General features: G+C 36.1%; 1 protein-coding gene across 1 annotated transcript in view; it reads right to left on the reverse strand.

The window, feature by feature from the left end:
• The window catches only part of DLG5 (discs large MAGUK scaffold protein 5), a 109,776-nt gene that overhangs the window by 7,897 nt on the left and 84,506 nt on the right, over positions 1-17,373 (reverse strand). The window contains 16 exon segments of the mRNA XM_075758626.1: positions 355-551; positions 1,707-1,877; positions 2,189-2,337; positions 3,322-3,505; positions 3,885-4,049; positions 4,654-4,787; positions 5,674-5,836; positions 6,486-6,563; positions 9,703-9,871; positions 11,144-11,223; positions 11,962-11,971; positions 12,281-12,362; positions 12,364-12,402; position 12,841; positions 12,923-13,067; positions 14,420-14,558. Coding sequence (XP_075614741.1) covers positions 355-551; positions 1,707-1,877; positions 2,189-2,337; positions 3,322-3,505; positions 3,885-4,049; positions 4,654-4,787; positions 5,674-5,836; positions 6,486-6,563; positions 9,703-9,871; positions 11,144-11,223; positions 11,962-11,971; positions 12,281-12,362; positions 12,364-12,402; position 12,841; positions 12,923-13,067; positions 14,420-14,558 — 1,906 coding nt within the window.

A 17,373-nucleotide genomic window follows, 5' to 3' on the forward strand; every position in this document is an offset into this window, starting at 1 on the left:
TTTGAGTGGTGTCCTGAGTTTCTGTCTAGACTAAGCAACCTGGACAGAAATTAAATAGTTGAAAGGAAGACCAAAACCACACAACAAAAAGCAATCTCCCTCTGCAAATGAAACATTAATGCTAACAGATCTAGGAATAAACTACCAAAAAAAAAATTCATTTGAAACACTCTGACTTGTTATTTAACACAAAAGAATTTTGTTGTTAAAAGCAATATACATGATGGGACACATGATCACCATTTGTATTCAGACCAACCAGAAAGCAATATTATTCATTGTGTCATGCTGCAGCTGTTTAAAAATGAAAGAGAAGGAAAGGCAACCCCCTCCAAGTATAAGAAAGGTACTTGCCATCCAAGAAGGGAATGGAATCTGTACTGATTGTATCAAGAGCCAGTAAATCCTTTCCATCTTTGGAACCACTTCGCTTGTGTTTATGCTTTCTTCTGAAGAATGACCTCCGTGCTGCTGCTGACAATGTCTTAGATGAGCTGTTTTCATCTTTAGCCTCAGACATGCTGTGTCTCCTGTAGAATTCCTGATCCATCCTATAACGAAACAGACTAAATGGTTGGTATTTAAACATATCTTTTTGAATTTTTTTTTAATTTAAAATTTTTAAGGGTTTTGTTTTTTTTTTTTTTTTTGACAAGCAATATCACCACTGCTTCTGGAACACCCTGGAAAGCCTTAGCTCAAGTACCTTCATCATAGAAAATTAATCAGAAATAAATGTTAACATAAAGCAAAAAATAAGCATCTGAAAACCTCACACTACCATCATTTCCTCAGGATTCTTACAACAGAAATAGCAGCATGGCACAGAGGATGACCACTGCATTTTGCACAGCATTATGCACCTACTTGCCAGTAAAGTCAGCCTCGCACAGAGGTGAAGATCCCATTCTTTCTATGAAGATGCATGTTATACTCATCCTTACAAATAACTTATTAGCAATCCAAAATAACAGTTTTAATTTATATGAGCACAAATATTTTGGCCACATAACACATGTAAAATGTAGTTGGTTTTATTATCCATCTTCCAGTAACAAGCCTATCAATGATGTGTATGGGTCTATAAGTATTAGATTGTACTTCCACACAGTCCACATAGTACCATTGTCCCACTGCCAGGATAAATTTTAAGTTACAACATAGAGAGAAGACTATTAGAAGAAAAGGAAACCAGAAAACCAATAATCTTAAAATGAAAAAAAAAAAAATTTTTTTAATCACTGAGTGATAACTAATGTGATTCCAATATCAATGTAAAAATTTTAGTTCCTGCATACTCCTCTTAACTGCTCTTCCAACATGATGAGTTTGTGGTGGATATGCAGTCTTATAACAACATTGCTGTCCACAGATAACTAAAACCACTGATGCTTCCCAAGAACAGCTGTGATATCCTTGAACCCAAGGTTATTTTTGCTGTAGTTACTGTCACTTTTGTTATTGAATTATCTAACACAACACTGGTCTATGTATCATTTCCATTTCTAGTTTACTACTTAGTAGTATTAAAAACAACTTGATAGAACAATATATTTAATGTTATCAAAATATGCCATCCCTAAAATGACGTATCTAAGAATTATTATCTCCCAGAAAGAGTAGAAGCAAACAACTCTTTTATACCACATCTCACTAGTCAGACATTTAAAGACTGTAAGATAAACACTGTAACTGAGGTCACTCACATGTATTTACTTGGAATCTGTCCTCTTTCCAGCTTCTGAGCATTCTCGTCTAGCTGCCAAGCCATCCAGCAACCAAAGTTTCCCTGTGGTAGAGTGTCATCAACATACAAAATATCATCCTTCTTAAAGCTTAAATCCTGTTCCACCTCTGCCAGACGGTCATAAAGTGCCCTGAAAATAAAGACATAAATAGGCTCTGCAACTGATCTCCATCAGCTCAAGGGAAGAACATGCATACTTATTTTGAAAAAAGTTAACAGATTAGTGGCACACTCTACATTTCAAGAGGACACAAGTTTAGAGTGAAACGTGCAGACTTACTGTGCTACAGATTGTGTACTCACTGTCAGAGACTAGCTGGGATAAATCAGTAAACTCTGAATTTAGAAAAATGTAGTAAAACTGATGCACTATCTCTCTCATGATGGGTCAGCATATTATCCTAACAGCCTTATGCTGCATTACCAGTCGCACTCAAATACCTGATATAGAATCCATCTCCAGGAAGCTCTTTTATCTTATTAAATTCTTCTATTCTGTATTGAGTCTTTATTTTGATGTTCTCTCCAGGTTTCAACATTTCAAGATAAGCTTCCTCAGCTGTTTTATTTCGCATATCAATGGACCCATACTGCAAAATACAAAACACAGAAACCCTTAAGTGTGAAATTTTATCTTAACAGGCAATAGAATTAGGTGAGCTTGAAAAACATGCAAAATGAGTTTGGTTTTCCCACTGGTAGGCTCTATATACAAGTAAATCTTGCCACTCAACTCTAGTACGGTTTGCATCTTAAGACGCCTAGCAGGAGATTGAGATATGGGGGTGGAAAACAAAATACCCAAGTGAAGACAGCAGACACACACCATGAACGAGAGTCTGCACTTCCTTAAATAGTTTTCAAAGCGTAAGCTGAGAATCATAAAATTCACATTGGAAATAATTTAATATTTTTAGGGAAAGCAAGTGGTCTGAGGGAAGTCAGAAACACCAATTATAAAGCAAAATCTCCATCTGGATTCTACAGGTGCAATGGGAGCGTCTCAATACTCCGGTGCTCAGATAGTCTCAATATTCAGTTTTATCTGAAAAGCTCATGAACACATATGTGTTTATCACCTTAACAGTTCCTGCCAAGTAGATAAATATTCTTGTTTCAGACACAGAAAGCAGAATCAGGACATATTGCATGGCTTTCCCTAAACTATCATTAGAATTTCATAGTGATAAGATCGATATTGTTCACTGTTTTGCAACATCTTCAATATCTTTGCCTTTCTCCTATGTACAGCAATTGGATTCAAGGCTTCCTATTCATATGAAGAGAGCAGGTGTTCGTAAATCCAGGTGGACATACATTATTCCTTCAAACTTGTGGGCAACTTGTGCTCTCAACACTGGTAGTTCTCCAGGTCCACATCATCCAGTTCTTTATGCGTCGCAGCCAGAATGAAAGTTATGCATTCTCAGCATTCTTACTCAGCTTTTGTGGCAGGAACTCAAGACTCACAGAACATCTCCCATAGCAAGACAGCACAATTCTTTGTACAGCTCCCTCTTTATACCATACTAGACATTTTGTCACTATGTTGCAGACTTTTCTTTATAGCTTACCTCAAGTATCATGTCACCCAAGACTAGTCCATCAGGTCCTTTTGCTGGGCTATCATCATCTACATCCGAGACAAATATTCCATACAAGTTTCCACCACATATCTGGATCCCAAGATCCACTTGGGATTTTTTAACAACAACAGTTCTAGGTTCAGGGGTCCTTTTGTTTGTGTCCACAGGGCCCCTTTTGACAGGAAGAAATAACATATGTACTTCAATTTAAAAACTTGCATTACACATAGTCAACTAGCCATCCGAAGAATATCTATTTACATAATTATTATTCAAAATAGGTCATGTCTTATACAGTCTTATAAGACAAACACCATGTTCCTTGCAGACCTTCTTACCTAAACCAATCTTGGAGTAAGCTTTCTTCACTCCTTGCAGATCCCGTCTTTCAAAAACTGAAAACATGTACTTTTATCCTGGGGTCCACTTATCTTGTCTGCTGACTTATTTCAACCAGACACAGCATTCACAGAAGTACACTTTGTTTTCTAATACCCTTCACACCCATCCTAACCATTTTCTTCCCTTAAGGCAATAATTTTACTCTCTACCTTAAGGAATTCCGGGGACTTGTAGTTGGCGTGGTTTGTTTGGATGGGGGTGTCATTGTTCCTTCATCCTGTTCACTCACAGTATCAATTACGGAATGATTGTCAGGCGTTGCAGCTCCACTGCCTTGAGGAGTGGAATGATTACTCACAGGTTCTAAGCGAGAACTAGGAGGGGAAAAAAAAAAAAAAAGAAGAAGAAAATAAGACAATAAGAGCCTGGTGGGTTAGTGTTTCACCAATGCCAAGTACTTTCCACACAGATAAAGTTCTTAATTTGGCCATAAATCAAGTATAAAGTAAGGGAAAAAACCAAACCCAAAGAGCATGCCAAATCACATATGTTCGCCATAAGTCTTAGAGAAAGATAAAGCTCAGTTTTGAAGTGTGATCGTGCATCAAATGGGGATGGATAATTTCACTAGGTCATATGCCTTCTCTAATTAGTTTTTGGAAACTAACTATAAAAAAAAATTAAAACCAGTTTGAAGTACTAGAATCTCATAATTGTAGGAAGAAGTCATCTTTGGGTTTAGTTTAATGTATCTAAGGACTATGCCTAAATAAGAAAGAACATATAGTTGGTGCATCAAGCATTTTCCTTTTCTTTTTGACAGGCGTGTATTCACACATTACTTTTCTAAGCAATCACAATTCTTATCACCACAAATGCGCCGATGTTTGCAAACACATTACCTGTACAGAAGTTATCTACTAGCTAAATAACTGCACGGATCAGAGAGTAGTTTTTTCAAAGCCTAGCCAGCCTTACCTTGATCGTGAATGATTGCCAAGCTGATACATATGTGGGTTATACTGAGCCAGGATAGTAATGGTGTCACACTGCTGTCCAATGATTAGTCGAGCCTGTTGCTCTGTAGCATTTCTCAAATTTATTCCATTAAACTATGGAAAAAATGCACAAACCAGAACGTCAAGTTTTCAGATGGAAACGGAAAGAAACTGAAAGAAAATCATTCTTTCAGTCTCTTGATTAGGTTAATGTCTAAATGCTGACTTATTTCCACTAGGGTAAATAGGAGGATGGAAATGTTGCTATACAATGATTCCTAGGGTTTACTCCTTAAAAGAATCACTGTAATTTTAAAGTATTTGGTAACCTGACCATGAGTTTAAAAATCTTTTTACTATTAAAAGACGTATGTATTGATTAAATACAAGTTGGTTTCAGATCACTGATCTGAATAAGTTCAGGATTTAAAGATAAATTCAGATCCATGATCCATTCAGGTCCATTGTAGTCTTATCCACACACTGTGCAACAGAAGATGCTTTAACATACACAAGCATGAACAGATTTAACATTTACAAAGAAACTCTGTACTTTAAAAATGCTCCTCCACATGTTTATGTAATACTGTAGGCAAAAACATGATTGCAGCAATCTAAAAGCCTACCTCAGGTAAGGATATGGCACAGCAACTGCAGCATGAAACTCAGTACAAGCCAGCTGCTTGAATATTTACTCACCTTAGCAGGCAGAGTATGCTGTTGGAACTATACTGGTTTAAGTACTGAAACTAGCTAGCTTAACATTTAATTATATCTAGAAAAGATGCAATGCAGATCTACCATCAAAAGACATTACTTTACGATGAAGTCTGACAAAAAGTCACAACAATCACGATTACTGGAATATTACATACAGAGTATCCTTTGCTACATCCCACAGCACACAAGCTTCACAAGATACTCTTTTGGGGAAGGCAGTTATGGCTGGAGTCATATGAATTTATTCATTAAGCCATAGGAATATTAAGCAAACAATTACCTCTAGTAACTGATCACCATACTCAAGGCCAGCTTGATGGGCAATGCTCCCACCTGTTACTTTAGAGACAAATATTCCACCATTTTCTCCGCTCACAATGGAAATCCCTAGTGGCTCAGAACCCTTCTGCACTTTAACATGACGCGGCTCTTCCATGTAGGGCCTTTTAGAGGAGATAGTTAAAACTGATTTGGACAAAATTGCACTTGAACCATCACAATGTCAAAGTTACATGCAATACTTTATGTCTGTCTGAACTGTAATAATAAAATAGGCTTAAACTGTTACTTTAAAAAAAAATTTACTGTCAACTGTCTTAAATGCATTCCTTTAACACCATGCAATGTACAGTGGCAGAAGTATACCAGGTAGATGACTGCTCTAAAACATTATGGTAAATATGAATTATAAGTAGGATGGTGGTGAAGTTGGTAGGAAAGAAGCTTCCAGATGCATATTATATAAAAGTAATAGAACCACTGTATATAATATGTCATTTACAAACCATATTCTAGAAAGGTATGTTACAAATATAAATGCTGGGAGTCTTTACTGCCAATGAAAATAAACATCATAAATAATAAGGTGGTAAACCAAAGGACAACAATGCACAGATATAAGATTTCATATTTGTAAGCAGGGAAACATAAATTAGTAATGAAAATTAAGCAGTTGCAAACTCAAGCCATTAAGACAGCACTTTGCATGGTAACATTACCATGCAAATTCTCTTCAGGGCAATTATCCAAACATGTAAAATAGCACAAAGTGCGCAATACTGCTCGAGAAGGACAACCTTATATCAGGCCAACCTCAAACTCCTTAGTGATGAGAACCTAGGCCTAGGAGCCACAGGGATTCTCAGAAAAGACCTATTACGGAACAGATATCTGAAAGATGTAGAAGATTTGAGAAGAAAAGAACACTTAGAAAAAGACACACAGTATAGTAAGACACTAGCAAGTATAACAAGAGAATGGCTTATACAACAGAAAACCCTGATACATTCCCCTTTCCTCCCCCCCCATAGTTAGGATGTTTAGGTTGTATCCACCTGTACAAACAGGGCTGGTCCCTTCATGGTGTGTATAAACAAACATGACCCTCCTAAAAAATGCTGGTTTATATTACTACAGACTTAATGTCTACACAGCAAAAGGCATCACCAGATATTAACAGTTGAGCTTGTTCTGAATGAAACGGCTTGAGTACCAGGTATGGTGTATTTTTTATTTTAATAGCATTATGCTACATTTGACATGTATTAATTTGAATGTTTTCTTTCCCAACACTTCATGATATCATATAGTGCCAACTGCTTCAACTATTTTAATTGTGCTGTTCAGAGACCAGATGAGTTAATTTGACTTCACTCACTGCTAATAATGTGAGCCAGGCTGAGGAAAGGTATTTTTATAAAGAGTAGGATTTGAGGCTGGGGGCAGAGGGAAGAGGACATTATTTCCTAAATTATGCTTATTGCCACAGTCTTTGAAGGTAATTATTGATAGCCTTCTGCAGCAGGGGCACAATATTTTGCCAGCTTATTAGCACATAAAGATAAAAACTGGCCGCTGATGTGAATGCAACTCTGGAACCCAGTAATCTTCTAACATCAACGTCACTGTTCGAGGTAACGCCTTCAGAGCTTGTCTATCGATGTAATGAAGATAAGGTAGGTTTACTACCACAAACTTAAAATAAGGCCCACATTTTTGTACATAGCATATATAACTAAACTGTGCTAAGTCCCAGAAAACTGCAATTTATGAACTTTCCTTTTTTTTTTGTTTTTACTCATTATGAGCATGTAAACCATGACATTATATGAAGCTTCTTAACATCACAAAATTTATCAAGGCATACTACCTCATCAAAACCTACAAATTACATCTTTCTGAACCTGATTTATTGTACCTTTCTGCTTTTCCTTCTAACACATGCATTTTCAAATTTGTTTTGTTTGTTTTCGATTGGAATAAGAAAGAATCAAACCCATACAAATTGCACAGGATCATATCTTAGAATTCTAGTAAATGGAAAATGAAAGATAACTAGTAATGCATGTAGTAGTGAATCAATAATAAAGTAAAACAGAATGATAACATTAAAAAGGTGTCTTACTTGATAAGCAGGGTTATTAAAATCAAGTGAAGTACACTCTTCTATAACATTCAGACTGCCTGCCAGAATCACTAAACACTGATTAGAAAGAAGTCTTAATTGATCAGATCCTTCAATTTTCATTTAAATTATAATCAACAGAACAAACATTTTATTTTTTTATCTATATTATTATTATTTTCATCTAGAGAACAGTCAAGGGAGTTACTTGTATTTTATGGGGAACAGGAAGAATTATAAGACCAAATAACCATATAAAATGCTATCTAGGCATCTTCAAACATTTTCTTAGGATAGACTTAAATTATCTACTTTCCTAAATTAAGAAGTTTGTGTTTGTTAGTTCTTTGTTTTTGCTTTAAAAAAAAACCAACAAAAACTCCACAAAACTTAGAATTATATTCTTTTTAGAAAGCCAATTCAGACTATGGTTTATCCATATGCACAGCAAGAGTGAAGGGGCTGGAACTTGACTGTACTTCAACCATCTGATCAACATTAAGAGAAATTGTTATTTCCCAGAGATCAGAACACATATCCTGTGCTCAGAGATACAAAGTTATAGGGCTGTCAAAAACCCTAGCTTTTTCAGCTGAACATTATACGTCATTATTCATGTGAAAGAGAAAAGAAACTCTGACCTTGAATTTGCAAGTGACAATTAGAGGAACATTTATATGAGAACACAAACTGAGTACACATAGTACAAAAGTCACACTGAAGAAAGAAAGAATGAAAATTCACAAAAACCTCTTTAGATGCCCTTTCAAAGTAACACTGTCCTTTGTACACAATATACATTCTAGAGTTACTACAATAACTTAGTTACTGATTCTTTAAACAAGACAAAAGTTTCATGTAACATTTTATGAATAACTTTTTATTCCTACCAGGAAACTTAGAATACAGAATATCCTTATTACTTTATCATTCACATTTTTTATGGTAGGTCCTTTTCCATAAATCAAGCAATACAAAGGGTTCTTGAAGTTCACATGAATATAATCTATTCTAACACATCATAGCTCCTTTACACTGCCAGAATGCCATTTGATTCCCTTACTGTAAATAAAAGCTGGATTCAGACTTGTGTCTTACTGTTCAATGCTTTGAATTCACCACAAACTTTTTCATATATTTAGTCTAGCCAGATCATGATAAAATGAAATCAGATGTCCAAGACGATACCATAAGCAACATATCTTGAAATTATTCATTGTAAGATATAAAGTCATTAAAACACAAAGCTCACGTCTTTAAGAAAGCTATCATATTAGGTTCAAATTCTGCAAGCAGCTACGCATATACTTCATGCTATGGCTAGCAGCGGTCCAGGTCCAGCCAAAGGGATCAGTCACAGCAGTAAAATTGCATCTGTACATATGGATACCTTCTTGCACAGTTATGCCCTCAATTTTTTGTGTTATCTGGCTAAACTGAATCAAGGCACAGTGGTTAGAGCACATATTCCACAATGCTAAGCCACCTGATATTTAGCTATCAGATGTTACGAGGTCTTTATTTTATTTAGTTTTCCAGAGTACAGAACAAGGCTATCTTAAAAAAGCATCTCAGGTAGTTCTGAAGGGGTGTATTCCAATTTAGAATGCTCTTATTTTGTGTGGCCATTAGTCTAACATGGAACAAATAAAACCCTTATGAAATTCCTTGATTTTCTAAACTCAAGAATCTGCTCTTCAGTTTTGAAGAAAAAATCCACACAATGATGTCTTACATGCTTTGTAAAGAAAATAAAAACATCGAGTAACAGGACCTGAGATGCACCTGTGTGCCTACACACTTCTCATTTAAATTAAATGTTCACATTCCTTCAACCCAACAAACAAATGTACAAAATTTCCTCAGACACATTTGTATTAAAAGCAAATAACGTGGGGACCTTACCTATCTTTTCTACGTTCTCCAATAGACACTGGGCTAATGGAAATCCTAGGTAGTGTAGAAAGGGAGTTCTGAGACTGGCTGCTGGCAAAGGAAGATGTTTCCAAGTTAAGAGGTGACTGTGGAGGAGTTATCAAGCTGGGACTGCTACATTCAGAGTGTGACAAGGAGCCTATGGAAAATCAACAGCTGAGTTTTAGTATCCTGCATCTCTCATGGTTTGGAGATCTACACAGACATAGTGGAAGACACCAGACACATCTGAGACAAGAAAGAGGACACGACTGTTGACTAGCACTCTATTAACCAGGTAAGAAGCTTAAAGAGATCAGATAACCGATTTCAGACAGTGCAAAATTACTGTCCTTAATGACTATACGTTGAATCTGTCCTCTGTGAGTGTGCATACAACTACTGCCGTTGTCAACAAGGAGAGGAGGTTACAGACAAGCTACACCATATGCATGTCTGAAAACCCTAGCAATGCAAACTTAAAGAAAAAACAGGAAAGAAGTAGGAAAAATAAAAGTTCAATACGTCGGTTTATTTGCAAATAAAACACTTATGTACAGCCCCTTCCTTTGGGTGGGAGATGCATTATGAAACACCTGAAAACACCAACAAAACACCAGCATGAATTATACACAGAGACAGGAAAGCTCTGCAATTTCAAACAAGCTTGACATGACTTTGTGTCTTTTCCCTGGCTGTACCCTCCCTGAGTAATTTACTGAACAAGTGCTCTGACAGAACATTCCGTTTGCTTCCTCTGAAAAAGCTACAGAAAAACAAATCTCAAATTACTAATCACAAATAAAAGCCATTTGAAAGAATTTTATTTGCCCAGTTAGGAAAACCACTGCATACAATCCATTAAGGGCTCCATGACATTTGAGCAATGATGGCAGCGAGAGTTGCCATTTACTGTCATCAAACTCTGAATTCTACAGTTCTCCAGCACTCCAACTGGTATTTGTATCATGCCTTTAAGTATCATCCACCAAGCAATTTGAGTGAAGTACTAAAATATTTTCACTGCATTTCAAAATATAATTTACAATCAGTAATACAATGGTGTGCAAAAATAATATATTTAAAGAATCAAAAAATAGCGCAGGTCATCTCACTCCTAAAACTTTTATGATGTCATTCTAGAAGAAAACTACAACTGTAAAACATACAGCAATGATTATCCTTACTTTTTTGTGTAGTTTTTCTAAGGGTGCCACATCTTAAGAGTCTACTAACAGAAAAATCAACTTTCATTAGAAAGTTCGTTTTTGTTTTTTTTTTTTTTAACCTCTCTGTGGCAAAATGTAATTTTTGTAACCTTAATAAAACTGTCATATTTAGATTTTGGTGGAACCTGATTTAACAACTGCAAAGGCTTTGGATTGGCTATACTGAAAATAGTGAGATTAAAGTTACTTATGAAATAATTCACCTCTGTCAGAGCCCATCATGGACCTTGGATATCTTGGTGTTAAAGGGATCTTAATTCGTTCTGTTCTGTACTGCAAGTTACTCGAGAACCTTATTTTTACAACAAGAAAAACATTACAATGACAAAAGTAAAAGCAACTACATTGAACAAAAAAGTACATTTAGATTCTGCTTCTTCAGTGAGCATTAAAATGGCCTCTGAATTTATGCACAAGCCTTGATAACCCTCATACCTATTGTTTATATCGTATTTCCAGTAAATTGTCTCACACAGTTAGTATAAAAAGAGCACAATGCAGCTATACAGTGCTATATGTACTGTTCATTCTTGTATGAAAAATATTTTTAATATTTTTCACTCAAATGAAACTTAACTTGAAGTCCAAGCAATAATCTAACATCTCTGTTTACTAAGAATCCATGGGACTTTCCAAAAGGCATTTAAAATATTCTGATTACATTCTGCTTGGATGAATACATAATTTTTTAACACTGGCTGCAAACTGTTACGCCGTTTTTTGCTTTGGTTACAAAGCTGCCATGCTCTATTCAGATGCAACTGCCAATCATTGATGGAACACAAACACGCACAAAAACGTTATTACACAATTTAAAATTTTAAAAAATTCTAAAATGTTAAAATGGCATTGCTATAAAGCATGCATTTGCTTTGGTATGACTAGCATAGGCATAAACAATCTTAGATGTCAATCAAGTAAACATAAGTGTAACTTATTTTCCAACAATACAATTTACATTATGCCATCAGTCATCTTTGATTTTTTTGTTCTGAGGGCGCTCTCCTTTTCTTCTCTCCACCTCACTGAACCTCAAAAATACTTTGGCTGGGCCTCCCATGTTTATACAGGTACTTTTAAAAGGCACAGAAAGGAAAATCACTCACACACACAGAGATTGTATTTTAAAGAGACTGTAAAGTATTAATTAAATACAGCTACTTCCAGGGAACACCTGTAGTCATTAAACCACAAAAAAATGAAACAGAGGGGCACAGGAAGCTTTGAGACTTTGCTAGCTATGACAATCCTGTAACGCATGTACTTAAGGCATTTTCCATTTATTCTTCGTCTCCAATACATACAAGTCCCACAGGAAATAAATAAGGAAAGGTAGTTACCAAGTCTTGCACTGGATGGTAATGAATTTGAGCCATGAGATGCTCTTGTACGTGAATTTTCAGAGTAGTCATTGGAGTGTTTTATGACTTAGGTCCAAACTCAGGCGACCTTGATGCTGGAACTACATCAAAACAAAAGAAGAATAGGGCAACAGTTAGAACAGAGAAAAGCACCTTAGCAAATAGCATACTGGCCAAAAAAAATAAAAAAATAAAAAAAATAAATGGAGTTACTGAATAAAATGAATGCTCCTCTCCTTCCCTCTTCCAAATTGTCCCATCATTTTATGAACTAAAAGAAGTCAGAGGAAAAAAAGCCTAATGTGCTATAAAAAAAAGGACGCTTTACTTGTTTTGACAAGGACAAGAAAAAAAACAACATTAAAAGTTAATTCATTCAATAAAATATTTTTTTTTTTGTCACTAACAGCCAGTGGAGCAGAGGGAAACCTAATCCATCAGTTACTGAAAGACATGAAAGCAACTGGCACATCACTTTATGCAATAATGGTTTTGAGAACCCTGGGTCAAAATAACACATAACAGCAGTGTGTTTTCACACTGCACTGTATAAAACAACTACCAAAAGCAATTTCATCCTAATGAAAACAAAAATTTAAAGAGATATAAATTTCAAATCACCTGGGATGCAGATGCTGATGGCATATTTGGCTGGCGACTGATGGGCAATTGCTGGTGTGAACTCTGTGGCTCCAGGCAGTATAGATTGGATTTCTCATGACTGCAGTTACAGCAGGGCACGGTGCTAAGCTTCTTGGTACAGTACCTGCTTAAGATGATAAAAACACATTCTTTCTTTCTAGAAAAACGATAAGAGGGATGGAGCACCTCTCCTATGAAGACACTCTTAAATAAGTTGGCAGCATAGAATACAATAGCAAAAACTTGTTCACATTTCAAGATATACAATCGTATTGTTGAATGTAGGATTGACTTGACTGGGTTATTATCCAAAGGCATCATGGTAAGATAAAGCTTTTAGTTAGAAATAATACCTTTTAATACTTTTTCTACTATCATTAAAAGAGAGAGAAAGAAAAGAGTAAAAGAAATCAAAGAAGAGCAAAAGCTTCTTTGATCTGAGCTACTCTTGAGCACAACTTTAGATTCTGAAAACTGATTGGGACAACAGAGATTGAAGCTGCTCATTGTTCCAGATAAACAAGCCATTACCTCCTTCATGGTCTCCACTAAGAAGAAAGTCTTCCATAATTTCTAGAACATGCAGGAGTTTGGGGCTTTCCAAAGAATTGAGGGTAATCTCATAAAAATCAATATTGTCTTGATTTGAAAATCAAGTTTTGTATGCAACCACCGCAGGTAGCTACACTAAAGACTGAACAATCCATCTGGCAACAAGTTTACCAAGCCTAAGCAAATGCTTCTTGACCAGTTCAAAGCAATGAGCATATGAAACCCTACTTAGCTCCTGAAGCACTCCATTTAGTCTGTACCAATTTAAAAACCTACTAACATGAACCTCAATACCAACAACTGTTTGATCAACTGAGACAACATGCTGTTTTCTGTTCTACCAGATTATACTGATTTCTATGTGAGCTGCTTCCAAGGCTCCTCTTCAGCAGCTTAGTATCTCAAATACAATGTCATTTAATATCTTTAATTTAGATTAAGATCACAACCAGTTTGGGCACTCAACTTGAGATACTCCAAGCATTTGATTTCCAATAGGCAGAACTTGTACTTCCTGAACATCAGATCTTTTTCCTTGGAAGCATTTCAGAAGTTAAGAATCTAAAGCTTGGGACACCTCCATTTACTGTTGGCTTTCAAAAATACTGGAAATCTTACTTGTCTCCCTAATGTATAGGCTACACCTTGTTCACCACTGATGCACTGAAAACTCCTCTGCACAGAAACTGATGAAACGCAAATCCTTCAGCCAGGAGTTGCTGTTTCCTTAATGGTTCTTAAACAGGTATCACTTCTTTAAAGTCAAAAGCTGAGCAGACCACATTCAGATTACAACAGATGACTGAAATATGTATTGTGAGTCATGCTTGTTCTGCACATATCACAACTAATCCCCAATATTGTCCAATATGGACAAATTTCTTGGGGCATTCTTCGAAAGTAACTACAAGTTCTGTCACTCACCTGCTGACATGCTGCCACCATATAAGGCAGCAGGCACAAAGCCATCACTGTGCCTAGCAGATCGTTTGGGTGAATATGGTGCCCATTCCTGTAGCTCTGGAGACAGATGCTCCTCACTAGCTGGAGCATACTTCTGCACCTACAAAAACACAGAAGTTTCATTACAGAAAGTTGGAGATTCAGAAGAAAAAAAATGAAATACCCAAACTTTGTAGGCAGTAAGCAACTTATCTTTCAATGGTGCTATTCACTTCTACCTCTTCCTTCCTCCATCTTGCTCCATTATTCCTTTTTACTATTTTGTAATCTTTTCAGGCCAATGTTTGCAACTTAACTGGTATGCTTTCCTTCACAATAAAACACCCAGCATTAATTACATTTTTCCTTTAAAATACCACTTTCACAGGAGATTTCAACTGTTATTTCAGCTACTATTGCAAGTATTTCCTAATGGAGACCCGGCTAACAAGCCAGAAAGTATTTGCCACTAAGCCTATATTTTCAGATATGTGTGGAACAACCTCTCTTCAACAGAGAAATTCAGGTTTTGGAACCATCACAACTTCTGTGCATAATGAGTAGACATTGGTGAGTTAAGAAACACGAGAATAGCTCAGATACTGACAGCGATGCTAGAGAGCTACAAGTTCAGGACTCAGCATGCAGAGTTTACACACTTGAAATGTACAACATAAAACATGAAATTGAAGTATGTGAAAAATAATTACTGAAAAGGTACTTACAGTTTCTATGATAGCAGTATTTTAATTAAATGAAGAGTTACTGAGAGCACAAAGACTATAAAATGCAGAGGCACCCTCTTAGATCCAATACTTGATCACTACCACAGGTGTATTAGTAATCGTACCACCTACTACTCAGAGATGAAAGGTCTCAAATTTATCAACTCAAAGTAAACAAACTTAATTGTGTATATACACAAATAAAGAAATTGATACCACCCAATATGGCTACAAATTCAACTGCACAGCATATTCTAAATACATAATTTTGATATTATAAATACTACTTCAGCAATGAATACATGCAGACTGGACACTATTGTTACGCAACCTGACGTAGCTGTAGTTAGTGCACAAAGACTATTCCACCAGAGAGAAATTTTCAGAGTGAATGATGTCCACTTCTCAAGGCACAAAATCACTTCTACTCTCTAGTTCACAACAACTTTAGAGTTACAAAGTTCTGCCTGTTTTCTGGGAGGACAGGGGAGAAATTAAGGAGGGAGAAAAAAAAAAATCACAGAACCTAATCTTAATTTAACCCTAGAAACGTAAATTAATACATCAAATAACCTTAAAAAAGAGAAATTACAATTCTATTATACAATCATCATCTTCACCTCAAACCAACACCTATAGGATATCAGCAATATCACTTAGGCAGTATGTAGAACCAACTGTAATATGTCCTTGTTGATACTTTCTGTTCTTTTAAATAGCGAGTGCCAAAACCACCCTCTCTGTTCCAGCTCACAAATTTCTTACACGTAAATCCCCACCTGCACATGTCCTTGTCACAGCGGGAAACTCTTCACTTACTATAGTAATATTACTACAGTTATAACCAGGACAACATATATGCTCATGACAATGCACTATAATGAAGCATAAGAGTATCAGTGCTAATGTATCAACTCGATATTCTACGTGAAGCAAAACACCCCATATTCAAATGTGCTCAATAGCTTGATCTTGTTTGGTTGTTAGATATGTGTCAGAAGATGACATTAGAATATGACTTCCTTCGCTTCTTATGGTGCAATTCTTGATGAAAACCCATGACCTTTTTCTCAGCTGTACTGCTCTTCAGACCTGTTCAGAATAAATCTGCTGATTTCAGCTACAAAATTAAACCCTTATGCTTTTCTGTGATTGATAATGCAGAATTTGCAGGACACTCTTATAAAAAAAGGCTTAAAGCTCTCCATAACTACTTTTCCACCAAAACATTACAGAATGTGGAAGGAATACAATGAAAGAAGCCAAAAAAAGACAAAGAAAATTGCCGGTTGTTCTCTTTTACCAGTATTTTTGCAGAATATGGCTCCAAATATTCCACTTCTTACAATTCAGCTCTGCTGTCTCTATTGCTTCTAAAACTCCATGAGGAGGGTGGGATTATCCAGGTATAGACAAGTATGGGCAAAGAATGTGATATTCTAAGTCATAACACTTTTTGAAACTTCAGCTATTAGTTGGGGAAAAAAAAAAAATCTGTACCTGCCACCTGAGCATATCTGAGGCAGTGGACCTGCAACTACATTATTGATTATGCCACTTTGTATAATGTAGTCATCTAAGTAAGTTCATCTTCCTAGACCACATAAAATGTTTCTTCCACCTACTCTATTAAGACACGACCCACAATCTCCACAGAGGGGTTGTTTATTGTAACAAATTATATTCTCCTTTAGAACTGTATTATTAAACTACATTCTCGTAAACAGTCCGTCTTTACAGTGTAATGTGCCTAATGCCCTATGAATTTCAGATTAGATTTACAAAATTATTTAGCCCCATAGAAAGACTAACAAAAGCCAACACTATGAATGGTATATGCCTTTTGTGATTAATTTGTACAGTGAGCTGGGCAATCAACTTGATTTTTGTAAAACTCAGGAGGCCCTATTTTTAGCTTTTCTAAAGGTTCCTCTTTACTTTTTTTTTTTCCACCCAGGTTGTCAAAAACATACAGGAAAGAGCCCTGATCTTCCATCAAGTAGCATTAAAACCCAAGATAAGGCTACTAAGCTGAAGCCTATCACTCTGGTGGTCACCACTGCCTGTTAAACACTGCAACTCCATGACTTGGTTTTGTATTTTGTGATACTGCAAAGTGACAACTGAGTCTGGGGTAGTTTCTCAGGGCACCTGGATTTTGAGAACAAGCTATGCTGTTATGGTATATCTGTTATGGTATGTAACTGGGCA

Source organism: Balearica regulorum, chromosome 7 (assembly GCF_011004875.1).
Source record: "Balearica regulorum gibbericeps isolate bBalReg1 chromosome 7, bBalReg1.pri, whole genome shotgun sequence".
Lineage (NCBI taxonomy): Eukaryota > Metazoa > Chordata > Aves > Gruiformes > Gruidae > Balearica > Balearica regulorum.